General features: G+C 46.0%; 1 protein-coding gene across 1 annotated transcript in view; it reads right to left on the bottom strand.

The window, feature by feature from the left end:
* Positions 1-18,231, bottom strand: part of LOC130131510 (dedicator of cytokinesis protein 9-like) — a 59,580-nt gene extending 41,349 nt beyond the window's left edge. Inside the window, exons 1-11 of the mRNA XM_056301211.1 lie at positions 18,118-18,231; positions 14,388-14,504; positions 9,847-9,936; positions 8,167-8,249; positions 6,196-6,265; positions 5,446-5,541; positions 4,926-5,060; positions 4,351-4,525; positions 3,156-3,211; positions 1,429-1,503; positions 1,068-1,208 (exon numbers count right to left, since the gene is read on the bottom strand). Coding sequence (XP_056157186.1) covers positions 1,068-1,208; positions 1,429-1,503; positions 3,156-3,211; positions 4,351-4,525; positions 4,926-5,060; positions 5,446-5,541; positions 6,196-6,265; positions 8,167-8,249; positions 9,847-9,936; positions 14,388-14,504; positions 18,118-18,231 — 1,152 coding nt within the window. The remainder of the gene's footprint in view (positions 1-1,067; positions 1,209-1,428; positions 1,504-3,155; positions 3,212-4,350; positions 4,526-4,925; positions 5,061-5,445; positions 5,542-6,195; positions 6,266-8,166; positions 8,250-9,846; positions 9,937-14,387; positions 14,505-18,117) is intronic.
* Between the last annotated feature and the right edge of the window lie 667 nt (positions 18,232-18,898).

The following is an 18,898-nucleotide window of genomic DNA, read 5'->3' as shown; positions in this document are numbered from 1 at the left end:
TGTCTACGGGTGGAAAGCCGGATGTGGGTATGTGTCCTGGTTGCTGCACTAGTTCCTCCTCTGGTCGGTTGGGGCGCCTGTTCGGAGGGGAGGGGGAACTGGGGGGAATGGCGTGATCCTCCCACGCGCTACGTCCCCCTGGTGAAACTCCTCACTGTCAGGTGAAAAGAAGCGGCTGGCGACTCCACATGTATCAGAGGAGGCATGTGGTAGTCTGCAGCCCTCCCCGGATCAGCAGAGGGGGTGGAGCAGAGATTGGGACAGCTTAGAAGAATGGGATAATTGGCTGGATACAATGGAGAGAAAAGGGGGGGAAAACCCCCCCCCCAAAAAAAAACCTTCAGCGTGGAGAAAAAAATAGGAAGAAACCTCAAGGAGAGAAACAGAGGAGGGATCCCTCTACCAAGACGGACAGATGTGCAATAAATGTTGTGTGTTCAGAGTAGAACACAATTTATAGAATACCACATTGAAAGAATAACGCTGAGTGTGTTTTGTGTCTATGTTTGTCTGCATGCAAGTGGGTGTGTGCGTCTGAATGTGTGTATGTGTTTTTGTGTTTCGGCGCAGCAATGCTAATGGCTATGGTTTCCCAGCTGAGTGCTACTGTGGTCCCACACCCACAGAACCAGACCTCGGGGAGCGATGGCAGGAAGCCAGCGTCAGAACCAGGGCTGATGCATGGTGGGAGGCCGAGGCCGGTTGCCATAGAGGCACTTATTTCCTGTGCCAACAGAACTTATAACGGAGGCGGGGCAGCTGAGTGGACCATCAGAGCTGTCTGTGATCTTCTTAACTGATTTAGACCTCGCCCTCAATTGCCAAAGCGCACTTACCAGAAATATGTGAGATGTGTGTTTTTTCACTCGCATGCGTGCCACACCTATTGGACGGACGCTGACTTGTGCCAACTTAATGTATGTGTGCATGCATGGACAAACCCGCTGTATCTAACAGAGGTGTCTCAAGTTGTGTGAAATTTGAATGTGTGCGTGATTGTGTGTGTGCGTGTGTGTGTGTGTGTAAGCACGATTTCTTGTGTGCTCAGATATGCTGGTGGGACATACATTTGTTGTCGGCCCCTCTTCATTGTCGGCCACGCAGCTCTGCAGGTTGAAGGAAAGGTCGTGACAGCTGACCAGGACCCTCTTGCCAAACTTCTCCTCAAATTGCCGCACGTCAGGCTCAATCCCTGAGAAGTCCAATTTCTATGAAAACATCGGATGCTGTTAAAAAGCTGGTGAAAGTCACTTTTCCATGACAAAAAAACCCTTGGTCATGGTTTCTAAAAACCACCAATTATTTTTTACAATTGGCTGATGCAACGGGAAAAGACTGTTATGCTAACGATAGCATTTGTGCAGAAGACAATATTACTGGTTATACAAAAGCCCATATACATGACTTGAAAAGCATCGATTTGATCACCTGTGTGTCGGGGTCCAAGGTGAATAGTTTAAGGCGGGTTTCACTCCTCATCTTGGACTCAATATCTCTGGCACTCTATTGAAAAGAATATCAAAAACACTTCTTGCCATTATTGAACAGCTCATTATTCAATAAGGAGGGTGACTGAAAATGGCATACAGCGTGCTTCATTAACTGCAGAATGAGAGCATACCGTCTGTACAAGAAGCCCGGGAAACATTTATCAATATAACAAACCTGAAACCAGAACCTAACTGAAAAAATAAACCCAAAAGGAGAAAAACATCCATTCGGGGTGAAAAAATATTCCTAATATTGAGATGAATCCCACCGTACACCTCCCATGTCTCCGTCTCCTGATGGCTAAAAATCTGTCTTTAACCATGTTCTCTCCCCTCATTTACATTTTCTGCTGTCAAATTTGTCAACATAAATATTATTTGTGTAAAAAAAAGTCTTTCAAAAAGATGCTCAGCTGCTAATTTGGTAAATAATTTGATTCTCTTTCCTGCATAACTTTGTTGGGAAGTAAATATTTTGAAGCACTCATCGATGGACTTAATTAGGGTTATCACTATAGATGACCTTCAAGGGCTGAGACAGTACCAGGTACCAGGTTGGGAGAGCCTGTGTCATCCCCAACTGGATTATGGAGGATGGGATGATGTGTTCAGTAGTTTTTCACTAACATCAACTGACAATATGGGTTGTGTCACTAAGATTCATATTAAGTGATAACAATCTGGCAATGGATATCTAGCTGACTGGTAAGAATAAAGATTTAAGGGCGTCCGGGTGGTGTGGCAGTCTATTCCGTTGCCTACCAACATGGGGATCGCCAGTTCGAATCCCTGTGTTACCTCCGGCTTGGTCGGGCATCCCTACAGACACAATTGGCCATGTGAGAAGCCAGATGTGGGTATGCATCCTGGTCGCGGCACTAGCTCCTCCTCTGGTCGGTCGGGGCGCCAGTTCAGGGGGAGGGGGAATTTGAGGGGGAACAGCGTGATCCTCCCACGCGCTACGTCCCCCTGGCGAAACTCCTCACTGTCAGGTGAAAAGAAGCGGCTGGCGACTCCACATGTATCAGAGGAAGCATGTGGTAGTCTGCAGCCCTCACCGGATCAGATGAAGGGGTGGAGCAGCAACCGGGACGGCTTGGAAGAGTGGGGTAATTGGCCAAGTACCATTAGGGAGAAAAAGGGGGAAAATCCGGGAGAGAATAAATAAATAAATAAATATTTCAATAAATGCTTTTCATTGAAAAATACTTCCCGACACCCTCCGCTGGTGTACAGGTTGTCTTTGGGGTTACAGCAGCTCACACTTAAGTCTTGTTTAAACAACGCCATGCTCGACTGCAGGACGCCGCTTAAGTAGCAATCATGCTAACCTCATCTGGCCTCTGCATTTGGAGGCCATGCACACTGTACCAGATGTTGGCTTGCTTATCACCTACAGGAAAAGCGAGATTGTTTCCAAACTTGACCTAGCTTGCAGGAATAACATCTGTTCGCTTCGGCAACACAGCTCAGAAATAAAGGTGCACTCCCAGTCCAGACGGGATTTTAATAAATTCGTGGTAAGCCGCTGATGCCCAAAGCTCCTCTTAAGGATCTGCAACTCCTCCTCCATATGGTAAAGGCATATTAGCTCTGATGTGGTCAAACACAGGTGGTAAAAATGGGTTTAGTGTGTTAATGTAGATGGGAAAAAAAAGACTGTACCTGAAAACTGTCCTGGAAATTTCCAGAGGAGAGGTCTGTTTTTGCGAGCTCGTCATCTGTGGGAGAGATCAACGCGAGGTCTGTTAGCTGATGAGATGATGAAGAAAATAAAGACATGTCGGCGTCTCACTAACTCATTACCATGTCTGTGAGGGGATGCAGAGAAAGCGAGGAGAAAAGAATGATGCTAATGTGCCTTTTTTTCCCTCTTTAGAGGTCTTCATATCGTAAGTAAATACTGAAGAGATTAAACATTCAGTGCGGAGGAAGGTGACGGAAAAACCTTCAGGTGGTCTTCAGCAAACAAGGAAATAAACAAGGAGACACTCTGAGATATGTACGTTCAAAAATAAATGAGCAGTTAACACACAAACAAATAGACACACATAGAAAAAAAGAAAAAGACCCCGAGGCAGATAGTAAAAGCACACAAATCAACACACACTCACAAAAAGTATTAAAGGGTATCAAATAGAAAAATAAAAGCAGCTTGAGCAATAAAAAAAGCAATTTTTTTTGGGGGGGGATTTCCCCCCCTTTTTTTCTCCCCAGTTGTACTTCGCCAATTACCCCTTCCGAGCCGTCCCGGTCACTGATTCACCCCCTCTTCCGATCCGGGGAGGGCTGCAGACTACCACATGCCTCCTCCGATACATGTGGATTTGCCAGCCTCTTCTTTTCACCTGACAGTGAGGAGTTTCACCAGGGGGACGTAGCGCATGGGAGGATCACGCTATTCTCCCCCTCTCCCCACTGACAGGCACCCCAACCAACCAGAGGCAGTAGTGCAGCGACCAGGATATATACCCGCATCAGCCCCCCCCCCCAGACACGACCAATTGTGTCTGTAGAGACGACCGACCAAGCCAGAGGTAACGGGCGATCCCCGTGTTGGTAGGCAATGGAATAGACCACCATACCATCCAGACGCCCCCAAAAAAAAAGCCAAAGCCAACATTCTTACGTATAATACGTGTGTATACAGTATAAAAACTAGGGAGAGATAGGGTGAATATAAATTGCCAAGAAGAAGAAATTAAGTAGTGAAACGATGACTGCATTACATGAAATGACTGCTTCCGAAGAAGAAGGAGGAGGAGGAGGAGGAGGAGAATGAGAGATAATAATAGTGCATGTTGCTTAAAGACGAGGACACAAGTCAAAGGAACAAGGGAGGTTTCTGTGAGAGACACACCGTCGTGCATGTCTCCGTTCCTCTTCTCCTGCATGGCCTGTTCGAAGCTGCTGTGGAGGATCTTGTTGAGGGTGCCGATCCACTCCTCCATCTCTCCTTCGCTGTCGGCGGCCAGCAGATACGTGCTTTTGTCCTGCATTTTCAACTCGAAGGCAAACCGACGTACTTTGCTGTTCTGAAGGGACACACGGGACCAACAGCAGACGAATAAGAGTCCATGTTTTAATAATCGGGTTTTAAAATACTTCAACTTTGTCTTCATTTTTTTGGAAAAAGTCTGTTGAGAGTGAAGGTCACAGAGCTGAGCTCTTTTGTTATGACATGAATAGCTTTTTTCACCAAATTCATTCATTTCCAATGCCTCCACATCTTGAAAGAGTAAAAGAGGAACACCTTGGTCACAGGGGTCTGACTACATTATCACTTTTTCCTTTTTTAGCCTAAACTTGGAGAACTAATCCTGCCCATTCTTCTTTTAAGGTCCGTCTTGTAAAGTAGGTTTGCAAGTCATTGAGCGAACGGTTGAAACTATATTGTTTGAAGGCCCCGACCTCCAGTGACTTTTTGTCTTTTACCTGAACGACCCCCATGCAGGAGTCAAGGAAGATGGTTCCTTTGGGCTCCTTTGACGTCTTCTCGTCTTTGTAGAAGTTGAGGTTGTAGGAACCATCTCCCAGTTGAGCCAGATGGAAATATCTCCTCTTGAAGGACTTGGGTATGTAAATAACAAGAAGATAAGAGAAAAAAAACCATATAGGCTCATGCTCTATAAATATCAAGACTTTGAGATGGTGCATGGGAGAAAAATGCACTTCCATGCTATACCATAGGCCCCTGTGGGGAAAAAGTCAAATTCTGTTTCTACACAAGCTGGGAGAAGCTTGCTGAAAATGCCATTAACTCAACCACGTTGTAATAGGGGGTACTTACTCAAACATAATCAAAGCCACCATTATTAAATGAACACAGTGACCACAAGGCCAAAGTGACATAAACCAGGACTATAAAGGATTCTACAGTATTAAATGTGGAGGCAAGAATGAAAAAAACGTGTTTTTTTTTAATCTCAAGCTCATTTTCTACTGCGTCACCTACCCGCATAGTAACGCTTATTGCACTGTTCATGTTGCCTTTGTACAGCCAGCCGTGTTTGGACACCCCCCCCTTCTGGGAGCCCAGGGAGGAGGTGTCCTGGGAGAAGGGAGAAGATAATTAGGATACAGATTAGACCAACACATACACACACACGCACACCAACAAACACATTATTGCACTTTTAGTGTGGAAATTTGCTGACTAGTCTCACGGCCACGGGGTGGAGCGGCATGCATTGACTGTACATGAGATTGCTCCTCATTAAGTTTAACGCAGCGGCTGCCTCATCCCAAGGACTCTCAGCCATGACAGCCTGTCCATCAAAGCCCTTTAGGTCCATCAATACCCTCCAGCGGGGTAATTACTAGGAATGGATGTGCCCTCACATGCCTGAGAGTTAATGGGAGAAGGTGTCAGATACTGTGGGAATTGGTTTGGGTCTACAACAAAGTTTACTTCTGCAAACAAAACTGGACATGTTTGATTTGGAAATGCAATATAGTGAAATAGGGGTTTTAGAAAAAAGAAATAATAAGTTTGAATCCAGTCTGAATTGTTTTCATCAAGGTCTTAGAAAATGATTGGATTCTTTTTGCCTTTAGAAAATCATTATCGTGCCAAGACTTCTGCAGGGCTGCCAGGAAGAACCATTAGCAGAGCTGAAATCTTAGGAGTAGGAATATGGGCGCCTCCTTGACAAATGGGATTTCCAGGGGGATGAGGGTGGCATTCTGGGAACTATACGCCTACCTCGTCTTTTTCCACATCTTCGTCCACCTCAAACAGGTGTGCTGCCAGCTTTTCCGGCCTTGACACCTTACTGAAAGAGAAAGAATGACATGCCAAGTTCACATAACAGCCTGCTATTGACTTATTAAGTAGGTAACTTACTCAAAATTTATTGCAGATGGTCGATCCTATAGGACTTAACACCTTATCAAAAGCTCAGGTGATGGGATTTACTGGGTAAAGTATAGAGTGCCAAGACAAGATGTGTTGAAAAGTTCAGAATACACATTGTATGTTGTTATTTGGGCCATTTGGCACATATTCTTCATTTTTATCTCTGCTACATTTGTAATGATGACCTGTGTACCCCACTCCATCATTTACAGTGTACACTCCCGCTGCTTTATCACTGACACGTTTCAGCATACAACAATATATCAGCGGCCTCTGCTTATCTCAAGGACGAAGCAGAATTGCCTCTAGTTTTACTCGTCAGGCTTTGGCTTGAAATACCTCGGCTTCTTCTTCTTCTTCAGCTGCAACTGAAAATCTCCAGGAGGGAGTTCTGAACTTTAACCTTGCCGGGGCCTAACATAGACTGGGGGACGGCTAACATAAACAACGAGGAGTTCAAGGCCGAGGGCTGTATAGTTCCTACGCTACGATGTCCGAGGCACATCATGAGACATCTGTAAAGTGCATTGTGCCCCCCCTCCAATCCCCCACCCCCGCACCCTTCAGGAAAGTCACTCAAACTGAGGACACAGAGCACATTGACACAATGCATCATGGCCCCCCAGGGGACAACCCACCACCACCATTTAGCTCCTGACAATATCAATCAGCAAGGTCCCAGAATAGCCCTGATTATCCATGTTGTAAAAAAAAAAACACAGGAAGTACTTTATTGTTGTTGCATAACAGCCTGGATCCTCCAAAACACATGCCTTTCCTTTTTTTGAGGGATCTGAGTAAAACATTCCCAGCGCTGTAAACAAAGATCAGTGTCCATGAACATAAATAAGTTAAACACTGGGCTTCCACAGTCTAACATCGTGCAGCATACCATGAAATGGGCAAAACGGATGCACAGTAGCTTGCAGCTAGCTGTAAAACACATACAAATTTAGTGGTTGAAAAAAAGGCACTTCGCATTGTCCATTCTAATCATTACATTGGTGTGCTCCACTTGTCAACTATTAGTCAAATTAATTGGAAATGTCGATCTCCATGCATGAGCAGGGCGAGAAAATGTCTCCCACCTCTCACACTGGATTTTTGTCAGCAGAACAAGGACACTTAAGGCAACCTTATCTCTCTCATTACTTATTTCCTGCAAGTGTACAAAATTACATATCCAGAATAAACCAACTGAACACTGTTGTCCCACTTTTGCTAAACTGCCGCTCTGACTATCTGCTGAGTGATTGTTTTTAGGCCATCAGACAACAGACGCACTAATCTTTTTGCATCATTTGAGAGACAATACGTCTATGTTTTATATATATATATAATACTAATCCACTTGTACTGCATGTAACAACGGGTGGAAGGGACCTCAACAGTAATTAATACAGCTAAAAATACAGAGTAGATGCACAAAAGACAAGTGGTTCTCAACTCGGGCCATCATAATCCACAGTGCTCCTGGCTGTCTATTCCACAAGGCATTAAAGCTGTCAAATCAGTGAGCTTTTGGCCCTGATAAAAGGCGAATGCAATTAGCTACGGAAACCAGCCGTACAGATGGTACCCGAGTACCAAAGCTGAACCGAGAGTTTAACTACATTGCATACATACTGTATTTGCAGCTGCAACAAAGACAACAGGGGGACGCAAAAGGACGTCCACTCCCACCTGATGTTTTTTTACTCATGCTCTATCCTGACAGACCTGTCAGTACAACAGTCTACACCTCACTACACCTGTTATTACAGCTGTAGCACACACACACAAACACACACACACACACGTTCCAAGAAGACCACTCACTTTGGAATCTGGCGGAAATCTCCCGAATATTCCTCATACTTGTAATCGACCACGTGCCAGTCCGACTTGTAGGTTTTGATGCACTGCAGGCAGAATGAGAGAGAGCAAGAACAAATTAGAGGACAGCCTTTAACGTGTACTCAAGACACCGAAGGGCTCAGGTTTATTATGTTACCAAATTAAAATGAAGCCCTATTTAAATTCCTTGCCCACAAAAAATTAACCAGTACAGACCTTGTTTCCTCTAGTGCAGACCAGCTCAAGGAGTGTTAGCAAATGCCAACGCGCAATAACTACCTAAATTGCATTACACCCGAGCTGAATTACAAAGACAAACATTCACTTCTCTTGTAGCTGTCTGGAGAGGTGGCATGGCAAACCAAGAAAATCTTACAGCCAAGTAAACCACAGAAAGCGGGTTTAGTCTTTGTTTTCCTGCAAAACTGTACCGTGAGAACAAAAATTATCTGAATCGTGCAATCCTGCAGCAGGTTGCCGATCCACGAGCCCCAATTTTGCATGGTTATAGAATAAACTTGTCCAAGTCAAAATGCACATAAGGAAAAAAACCTATTCTAAGAACCACATTTTCATCTGTGTAAGGGCCTAACAGCTGTTCCAGATGTAGTTATGATGTAATTTCTGGCTGCAGACACAGGGGACTATCCCTTAATAGGTCTAATCAGACTACGCCTCGATCAGACCCCCAGTATACAGCTCCTCAAGTAACATGTGACCCCAACAAGAACAATGAACCCCATATGCGGTACATCCGTTGAGCTTGTTGGGAATGTGTGTGCGCACGCGCGCGTGTGTGTGTTTGTTGGGTGGGTCACTGAAAGGACAACATCATGTTTTTTGACACACGAATCAATCTGCCGTTGCCAGATACTGTTCATACAAATTTAGCAGTCCAGCCCTTTACATCAAGCAAAAGATATTTTACAGATTTCGCTCACTTCCACAGAAAAGCTCATCACTTCCATCTTTTCCATAGATTATAAACACAACTGAGTGAATCCCTGGCCAGTTTTATTGGCTGATGGATGCATGAACGAAAACATCTGACAGATACCTCAGAATCTAATGAGCCAAGTTTTGCATTACCAGTACCAGAGAAAAACACCTGCGTTTGGGGGCAAGGAGGAGAGAGAACATGGCTGCACTCCAAACAAAAGGATAGAGGAGGGCTTTGGCCAAGACAGAGAGGTGGGGCGTCCGGGTGGAGTGGTGGTCTATTCCGTTGCCTACCAACATTGGGGGGGGGGGGGGGGGAAATCGCCAGTTCGAATCCCTGTGTTACCTCCGGCTTGGTCGGGTGCCCCTACAGACACAATTGGCCATGTCTGCGGGCGGGAAGCCAGATGTGTTCAGGAGGGGGAACTGGGGGGAACAGCTTAATCCTCTGATGCGCTACGTCCACCTGGTGAAACTCCTCACTGTCAGGTGAAAAGAGGCGGCTGGCGACTCCAGATGCATCGGAGGAGGTATGTGGTAGTCTGCAGCCCTCCCCGGATCGGCAGAAGGGGTGGAGCAGTGACCGGGATGGCTCGGAAGCGTGGGGTGGATACAATTGGGGAGAGAAAGGGGGGGAAATCCAAAAAAAAAAAAAAAAAGAAAGTGGAGGGACATATAAAGCTGGATTATGCCTGGGTGTGTGTTGGCATGTGGTAGTTTTACCTCTTGGACAAACAGAGAGTGAGCCTCCTTCTCGGCATACTCTGGCACAGTGGAAAACAGAGTCCTGCCCTGGCGCCTCAGGGTGGAGATCTGCAGAGAAAGAGAGATGGAAAGTAAGCAAAGAAAAAAATGACAACAGGGTGAATTCATACACACAGCAGGGCCACTGGTTGCTTTGTATCTGTGTGGTATTAATACACATAATAATCATATGTTGTGTTTTCTGAATTGTTAAAGGGAGAGTCTTGCTCCATATGCCCTCCCTGCTGCCTCCCACTACAGAACAGTGCCTTGCTCAAGGACACGTCAGCTTTTTTTTTTTGACGTACACTTTCTGACAGGAGGACCTGAACAGAGATCTTTTGTTTGAACGGGCGCTCTCCCTCCTCGCTATGCAGCCCTCCTTCCTTCCACAAGAGAAACCGATCTGGATTCGAGCGCAGCGTTGCGCTATCGCTCAGATATTTCTGTTATTCGACGCTCCTCGTGCGGACGGTCCATTTTATCAGACAGAAACTGTGAAAAACACCCAATATTCTGGACATAAAGATGGACATCTATGTACGACGCTACACGGAAAAAAGATGAAAATACTTTTAGATCTTGTGAGTCATAGCAGAGAAAAATCGATGAGGGTGTTTCAGTTAATCCTCTAGACCTCACCGTCAGAAACAGACAGACAGACGAATGGACGTGATAGGCTTTCGCTTCACAGCTTCATTAGGTGGATAGAGATGGACAGATCTGGAGTGAGGTGGACAATGAATTCATAATCGAGGAGCAAAAAGGGCCTCGGGCTGTCGAGGCCACTGGGCTGGCAAGTCTTCCAAGCGAGTGGAGGCACTGGTGGTCATTGCTCCAGTTATTGCTCCGGTTTTCCACCCATGCCTTTAAAATGAGAAAGGAAGTTTGGCACAATGACCTCGTCTTGTCATAAAATCTCCAATACTTACATCAGGAAGCGTATAAACTACTTCCACGACTGCCTTCAATGGTCCAATCTGGCTTGCGAAAGATATGCAAGATATGGCATTAAAATCAAATCGAGCTGAGCAGGCCTACACGGTGTTTATCAGAGGATTAAAGCGTCCCGTTGTTTCCGTCAGGCAGCATCACCATCACATAGTACAACCTGCTACCTCATTGCATCAGCTTTAGCAGATAGCCTGCAAAACATAATTCTCCCTCGTCTCAATTTCTGCCGATTCATTGAAAACCAACAATTCACACAGAGCTCGTCGTTCCGCCTGGCCACTCGGCGAGATCTTGGCCAAAGTGCACCGCTGTCAATCACGCGTGCGAGCAAGACCTGCTGGCTGCCAATTAACAGCATTCCTTTGCAGTCATTAAACCAGGACTTTTAATGGCTTCCACTGGGGCCGGAGGAGCAGCGTGGTCCTACAGCCAGAGGGGCTGCGGGGAAGAAGATAGACGGGGATGCCAGGCGTTAAATTCCCTCCTCGCTGGAGATGCCCAGCCACACAGGGGCAGGGAAAGGAGGAGAGAGGAGGAAAAAGCCGGATGCATCAGTTTTACTTTGTTAAGTATTGTGATGAGCGATTGTGCTGCGTGAGCAATGTGTGTGTGTGTGTGTCTGTCTAGGAGGCAAATTCCTGGTGGAAAATTGGGAGGAAGAACTTGCTGGATAGATGGAAGAGTAAAAGATCAGTATTTTAAGTATTAGCTGACCAAACTTCTTTATAAATTGTTGGTCTTGGTCAAAAATGAATCGTCGACTAAGTTCTAAAAGGCAGTTAAAGAAGTTTCACTGAACAATAACTCCCGAAAAAAATCTATCACTGTGTTCTGTCCAGTAATACACACACAGTCTCTATGACTATAGCGAGCTAATCTATACCTCATCTCCTCCCACACAGAGGCCCAACTTTCTCCTGCCTAGCAAGTGTGTGTGTGTGTGTGTGTGTGTGTGTGTATATGTGTGCGCTGAGAGCAGACTCATGTGTCTGGCTGGTTCTCTCCCTTCTCTCAGGGCCCAATGATTTAAAACACATGGCAGGTTAGACAGATGGACAAACCGGGTTTATCTAAACACACAGGCGTGCACACACACACACACACACACACACACACACACACACACACACACACACACACACACACACACACACACACATATATGTATATATACACACACATTCAGGGCAGGGCGTTACTAATGGTTGTGCACCACAGACGGCCTTATAATGAAAACCACTCATCATCAGCCGATTGTGATTTTAGTCTGGAGGTAGGCTTTCCCACCACATGCTCTAATTATTGCCCTGAAATCCACAGAAATACTAAAAATGGTCTATTCTATCCTACTATTTTAGTCTCTATTGTAGTTCATTCTTGTCCTATTGCATTCTATTCTCTATTATACAACGTGTAGTATCACATTAATTCCATTCGACTTTATATTGTTTATGTACTGAGGCATTTTCTTGCCCTCAAATACACAGATATAGTATGGCCAGTTCTATTCTATTCTATTCTATTATACTCTATTCTATTCTATTCTATTCTATTCTAGGATTCTCATTCATTTGGGACGAGGGAAGACTTGCATCAAAACACCTCACGGAAGGGGCCGCCAGGTGGTGTGGCGGTCTATTCCGTTGCCTAGCAACATTGGATGGCCGTTTTGAATCCCCCGTGTTACCGCCGGCTTGGCCGGGCGTCCCTACAGACACAATTGGCCATGTCTGTGGGTGGGAAGCCGGATGTGGTTATGTGTCCTGGTCTCTGCACTAGCGCCTCCTCTGGTCGGTTGGGGCGCCTGTTCTGGGGGGGAATAGCGTGATCTTCTCACGCGTTACGTCCCCCTGGTGAAACTCCTCACTGTGAAGTGGAAAGAAGCGGCTGGCGACTCCACGTGTATCGAAGGAGGCATGTGGTAGTCTGCATCGGCAGAGAGGGTGTAGCAGCAACCAGGACGGCTCGGAAGAGTGGGGGTAATTGGTCAAGTACAGTTGAAAGAAAAAGGAGGAAAAAATCCAAAGAAACACCTCACGGCAGATGAGCTTTGTGGACCTATTTTTCCCGTCACACATACTTTGAAAAGAATCCCTATTCTGTTATTTGATTTCCCCCATACACAAAATGAGGAGTGACGTGATAAGATGTCTTAGACCCTTAAGTCTCTCTTTTTTTTCCTCCTCTCTTTTTTTTCTCTTTGTTCCCTCTCTGTCTCTCTCGACGCGAGGACCACCGATAGCCCTCTGACCGACCAGTGGAGTCAGTGGTGGCGTAATGTTGACACAGCCTTTGAGTTCTTTCGAACACAAACAGCAGATGAACAGGGTGTGTAAATGTTTTAGCGAACCAGCGCCAACAGCTACACAGAGGTCAGATGTATTACCCTTCCCACATATGAGCTCAAAGTCAGCTCACAATTTGAGGAGTGCTCAGGATTGGCTAAGCTGAAGCTCATGCGCACAATGACCACCCACCCCGGACAAGGGAAAGGTCAAAGGTCGGGTGTGGTGAAGAGGTCGACTAAAAAATGAATACATCTGATATGACACAAAAAGCTGAGCTGGGTCAGGAATGCATGGACCTTTTTTGAATGTAATGCACAGGAAAATCTGTCTAATCTAACAGGAAACATGGCTCGCGAAGAGGCAATTTTGACCTTTCCAAGGACGCTTGATTGAACCTGCTTCTACTTTTTTTAGTGACACCCTGTTTCATTTCGCATCTTAGCTGCATACACTGGTACAACAATCCTTTTTTTGGGGGGGGGGGGTTCCCCACTTTTTCTCCCCAATTGTACCCAGCCAATTACCCCACTCTTCCAAGCTGTCCCGGCTGCTGCTCCACCCCCTCTGCCGATCCGGAGCGGGCTGCACACTACACCATGCTTCCTCTGTGGAAGATGTGGAGTCGCCAGCCGCTTCTTTTCACCTGACGGTGAGGAGTTTCGCCAGGGGGACGTAGCGTGTGGGAGGATCACGCTATTCCCCCCCAGTTCCCACTCCTTCCTGAACAGGCGCCCCGACTGACCAGAGGAGGCGCCAGTGCAGCGACAAGGACACTCGATGGTGTTTTAAGCCCCCAACGTACTCTTCCAGGCAGCACTGCATGGAAGGCACTCCCCGCCCCCAACAGTTTCATCCAATCACAGCACTGGTTAGGGTTAGCGCCAGTGCTGTGATTGGCTGAAACTGTAGGGGGCGGGGAGTGCCTTCCATGCAGCGCTGCCTTGAAGAGTACGTTGGGGGCTTAAAACACCATTGAGCGACAAGGACACATACCCACATCCGCCTTCCCACCTGCAGACACGGCCAATCGTGTCTGTAGGGACGCCCGACCAAGCCGGAGGTAACACGGGATTCTACAAGTGATCCCTGTGCTGGTAGACAACAGAATAGACCGCCATGCTACCCAGACACCCCCTGATACCACAATCCTGTTCCTCCTATGACAACTTATAATAATTCAATACTTTACCGATTCCCATAGACGAATGTTCTTTGAATTGAAGCATGTAATGAACTTGTGGGCTGACTTTCCCTCATTATGTGAAACCCGCCTCTTACCTGGAAGTCCTCAGGTGGGAACTGCAACATGTCCCGTAGGACGTCGCTGATGATCTGAGTCTTCCTCTGCACCACCACATTCTCATAGTCCAGGGGCTCTATGATTTTAGGTTTTACCTAAGGAGCAAAAGACAACCGTACATCAACACAAATACTGTTGGCTGCTACAGAAATGTGTGCATTGGTGGGAAAGCACATTCTCCAAACAGGGGTGCTGTATGACCGGGATTTCGAATAGAGAGAAAATGCAAAGAATTATGTCAAAAATGGAAAAACAATAGAGAATACATGAGAAACAATGTGTTTCGGCGCGAAGGTCACGCACAACAGCAAGCTAATTTGATAGCTAACCAGCTAAAAGCGAACAATTCTTCGAACAATCATTTCCAAAGGTTTATCTAATAGATTACAGACAGTTCTCTCATTTCACATGTTGAAAAGAAGAGCAATGCAAGCCACAAGTGTGTCTTCTGATACTGCCAGGAGAATGCTTGTCTTACTTGACAAAGGCACAGCCGGTGTGTGAACTCAAGAACGACCAGAGCCATTTCTCCAGATCCTAAAATATTACAATAGACCTCTATTTGGTGCACAAAACTATTTGGTACCAAGAAATTCTTTTCTGCTCTTGTATCTCTGGAGAGACCAACAACAATAGAAAGAAGCTAAAAATGCAAGAAACGGGGGGGGCGGTGGTTTTCAAGGCCCATCCATTTTATGTTTAGAAGACTATATTTGACTCTGAAAACAATTACAAAACAACAAAAATCAACATCTTCTGACCCACCGTTGGAAAATAAGTGAGGCAGATGGGATAGAAAAGGGAAAGCACGAGACACTCATGCTGCCGGGGTACCGTGTTGGTGGGTCAACAAACCATCATTGTTCTCTCAAGAAGGCTTGCTAGCTGACAGCTACTGTTATGGGTTTACTGGCAGAGTGGAGAGAGCAGAAGAAGACGGAATGAATGAAGGTCAGGAGAAGAGTGGAAGCGAGAAGGGGATGAGAGGGGGAAAAGCAGAGATGGAGGAGAGCGAGAGGTCTCGTGTATCACAGTACCAGTCTCTGTGTTATGAGCTCACATGCAAAGGGCTCGCCACAGCAGCTATGAAATCTCCGTTTGACCGCGTGAGAGCCTTTCTGACAAACCCCACAAACAGACAGTATGTCTTCCTGTCATGTCCACTGGAAGGCGATTGTTTTCACACGCAATCCTTCATATTCATACAGGTGCTTGTGCTAGCTGTTCACTAGTGTGCTGTCTTATTCTGTTTAACTGGAAAGATCCTACGCCCCCAGCTCAGGCCAGATGGCAGAAAGATGTCCTGTTTCATCCAAAACTACAGAAGATTTCGATTTTGAGTGATCAAATTTACCTTAAGGTCCCGTGTTACCTCCGGCTTGGTCAGGCGTCTCTACAGACACAATTGGCCATGGGAAGCCGGATGTGAGTACGTGTCGTGGTTGCTGCACTAGTGCCTCCTCTGGTCTGTCGGGGCACCTGTTCAGGGGGGAGGGGGAACTGGGGGGAATAGCGTAATCCTCCCACGTGCTACGTCCCCCTGGTGAAACTCCTCACTGTCAGGTGAAAAGAAGCGGCTGGCGACTCCACATGTATCGGAGGAGACATGTGGTAGTCTGCAGCCCTCCCTGGATCAGCAGAGGGGGTGGAGGAAAACATGGATCCCCTTCACATCTTATTCCACGACTGTTACTGGGGATAACAAATCAGAATCACCCATAGTGTCCTCTTTATGTAGGAATACAAGAATGTATACATTAACACGTGTATAGTATCCTTTTAATATATGTCTTTATTGTTGTTATTATTATGTTAATGTATGATTTTGGCCTTGGGACAGACAGCTGTAGTCTGGTGGGGTGGGACTGGGGAAGGTGTGGGTGGTGGGATGGATGCGGAGGGTAAGTAAGGGAGGCAAGAACGTTTGTTCATTTGTACATCCTATGGTGATTTTGATGGCTTCATCTTAGAAAACTCAATAGAAACGTTTTTTTAACATCGTACTTGTGCCACATGTTCACGTGGTGTAGCCTTCCTAAGACTCGCTATTATGATAGTGGAGTCCAGTTCAAGGTCTGGTGGAGCCGAAACTCCTCCAGCATTTCTGACTTCACTCCTGGCTCTCGGAAGGAACGACTCACCGGGGGTCTGCCGTCTATCCCCCCTCAAAAACCCTTACAGAAATATTGTACATGGATGCCAGACATCAGTGAGTGGTGTCCCATGTGCGGGTGTGCCAAAATATCCGTTTCAAAATCGTTAGGACAAAATATCAGTTTTGATCCATCAAAACCGACAGCGTAACTGGACCAAAAAAGTGTCCCGCTAGCCAAAATTTAATTAGTGCCAATCACATCTCTCCATATGCTCCTACGATGTTGACAGTTTGCTAGTCCGACTGCGGTTGCCGAGGGTGACTGTGATCCAGATTAGCCTGTTTGGATTAACCTCTCGTCCAAGTCCAGCGACTGCTCGCTAAACCCGGGCCAATTAAACTGGGCGCGGATCAAGATTTACATCAAAAATTGTCCGACCCTGCTGCCTTGAAATCTGATGATGCAACGTCAATATCCCCTCAGCTTAACAGGGCTTGTGTCTGACAGTTTAGCACAGTGCTTTGCATTTGAGGATCATCTGATAAGCAGAAAATCAACGGTCGGATTTCCAATTGGACATCATCCACTGAAGTAAGAAGTAACAAGAACCAGCAGTGAACTGTGAGCTGCCACTAATTATCCCCCTGGAATACAATGCAGAGCCGGTTACTTTCACCCTGCAACCAAATGGCAGTGGTGACAAGTCGTTTTGTGGTCGTATTTAGTTTTACTCCTTCATTCTCATTTGTTGTGCTGAAAAACATACTTGTTGTGCGTGAAGAACTCTCCCAGTAAAGTGAGAAACATGAGAAAAGAAAAAAAGGAAAAAAATGCGACGCCCACGAAATTAGAGCTGATATGAGAGTTGAACTCAATCTGGAAAACATTTACAGTATTACTAGGATGATCTGCACTTTCAATATACAAATCATCTGTATTTTCAGTACGACACATTTCAAGGTATCTCATTTTCTACAATTGCATATAGCACATGCAGGAATGGAGCCCTTACTATTTCTCTTATCAATGAACTTATCTATTGTGAGTCTCACTGAATATTTAAAAACACGCAACTTCACAACCCAGTCTCCAGTCTCCATGACTCCAGCATGGCAACAGTTAACGAAGAGGAAAGAGCCACAAGTGTTCCAATTTCTAAAAAAAGATCAACGTTCAACCCCCTGGAGATGAGTGCCCCAAAGCCACTTTTTCCCGTTTCCGCCCCCCCCTTTTTATAATAAACCCTGTTTTTTTGGACAAAAAAAAAGAGAAGCAGGCATGCATCTTCAAAGCTCCTCATGAAAGGAAATCTCAGCGATAACCTCGGTGTTTAACTGATTCAATCTGCATCTAGTCCAATCACAACTCCCTTGATGTGGGAGTTGTGTACGGTGTATATGCAATGCCATGCACCGATTGCTCAGACTCCATATGGCCAAAATACTCCCCCCTAATCACATGCAAACAAACAACAATTTGAACTGTGCTGCCACTGTGCAAGTATCTAAATATACAGCAGTTGCATGTAAGCAATAACACGGCAAGGGATAGCACGGTAAAGTCAGACTATATAGTCAACTTCATGTCAACATGTCAGTCCAAAACTTACTGCTGCCACCTGTGACCCAGCCTCCACCTCCGCCTCAATCTCAGCCAAGCTTTTATACTGCTGCGGAGACTCTATCACCATCTCCCTCTTAGGGGCTTTGCCAGCACGGCCCTGCATGATCAGTTCCCGCCTTCAAAGCCTGCCCGGTCCAGAGACGCCGTAGCCTCGCTCAGTAAGGTTCGAGGATCACTGCAAAGTGAGTGAAGCCATAGTGGAAAAGTTGGCTGCGGTCTGTGAAAGTTGCGAGGGCTTTGCCGACGTCCGGTGAGATTCACCCTCTACTCAATCATAATAGTCCAGCCTCTCTCTCTCTCTCTCACTCTCTGTGCCTCGCATCAGTGGGACAGGGCCCCTCCCATTCTCACAGCTGTGCAGCTGCGGAAGCGTATGTCTGTTCATGTGTGTGTGTGTGTGTGTGTGAGAGAGAGAAGAGAATGAAGGGGTAGCATGATGCAGTACAGTGTGACGACCACTCCCCCACAGAACTACAGCTCCACCTGACTCTATGTGGATGATTTTGTGTGTGTGTGTGTGTGTGTGTGTGTGTGTGTGTGTGTGTGTGTGTGTGTGTGTGTGTGTGTGTGTGTGTGTGTACCTACTCTTAATGCCTACTTTTGGGCAAGAAAAGAGGGGGAGGAAATCTAAGGAAAGGATCTAAGTTAAAACCATAAGTTAAAATAAAAGTCAAGAGCAAAACTCTAAAATCTAAAAATTTTGAGGGCAGACAGTGAGCTCAAGACAAACTTGTCTGTGTATAAGTGTGTGTGTGTGTGTGTTGATAAAG

This window comes from Lampris incognitus, chromosome 21, assembly GCF_029633865.1.
Source record: "Lampris incognitus isolate fLamInc1 chromosome 21, fLamInc1.hap2, whole genome shotgun sequence".
In the NCBI taxonomy this organism is placed as follows: Eukaryota; Metazoa; Chordata; class Actinopteri; order Lampriformes; family Lampridae; genus Lampris; species Lampris incognitus.
This window is presented reverse-complemented; position numbering and strand designations above follow the sequence as displayed.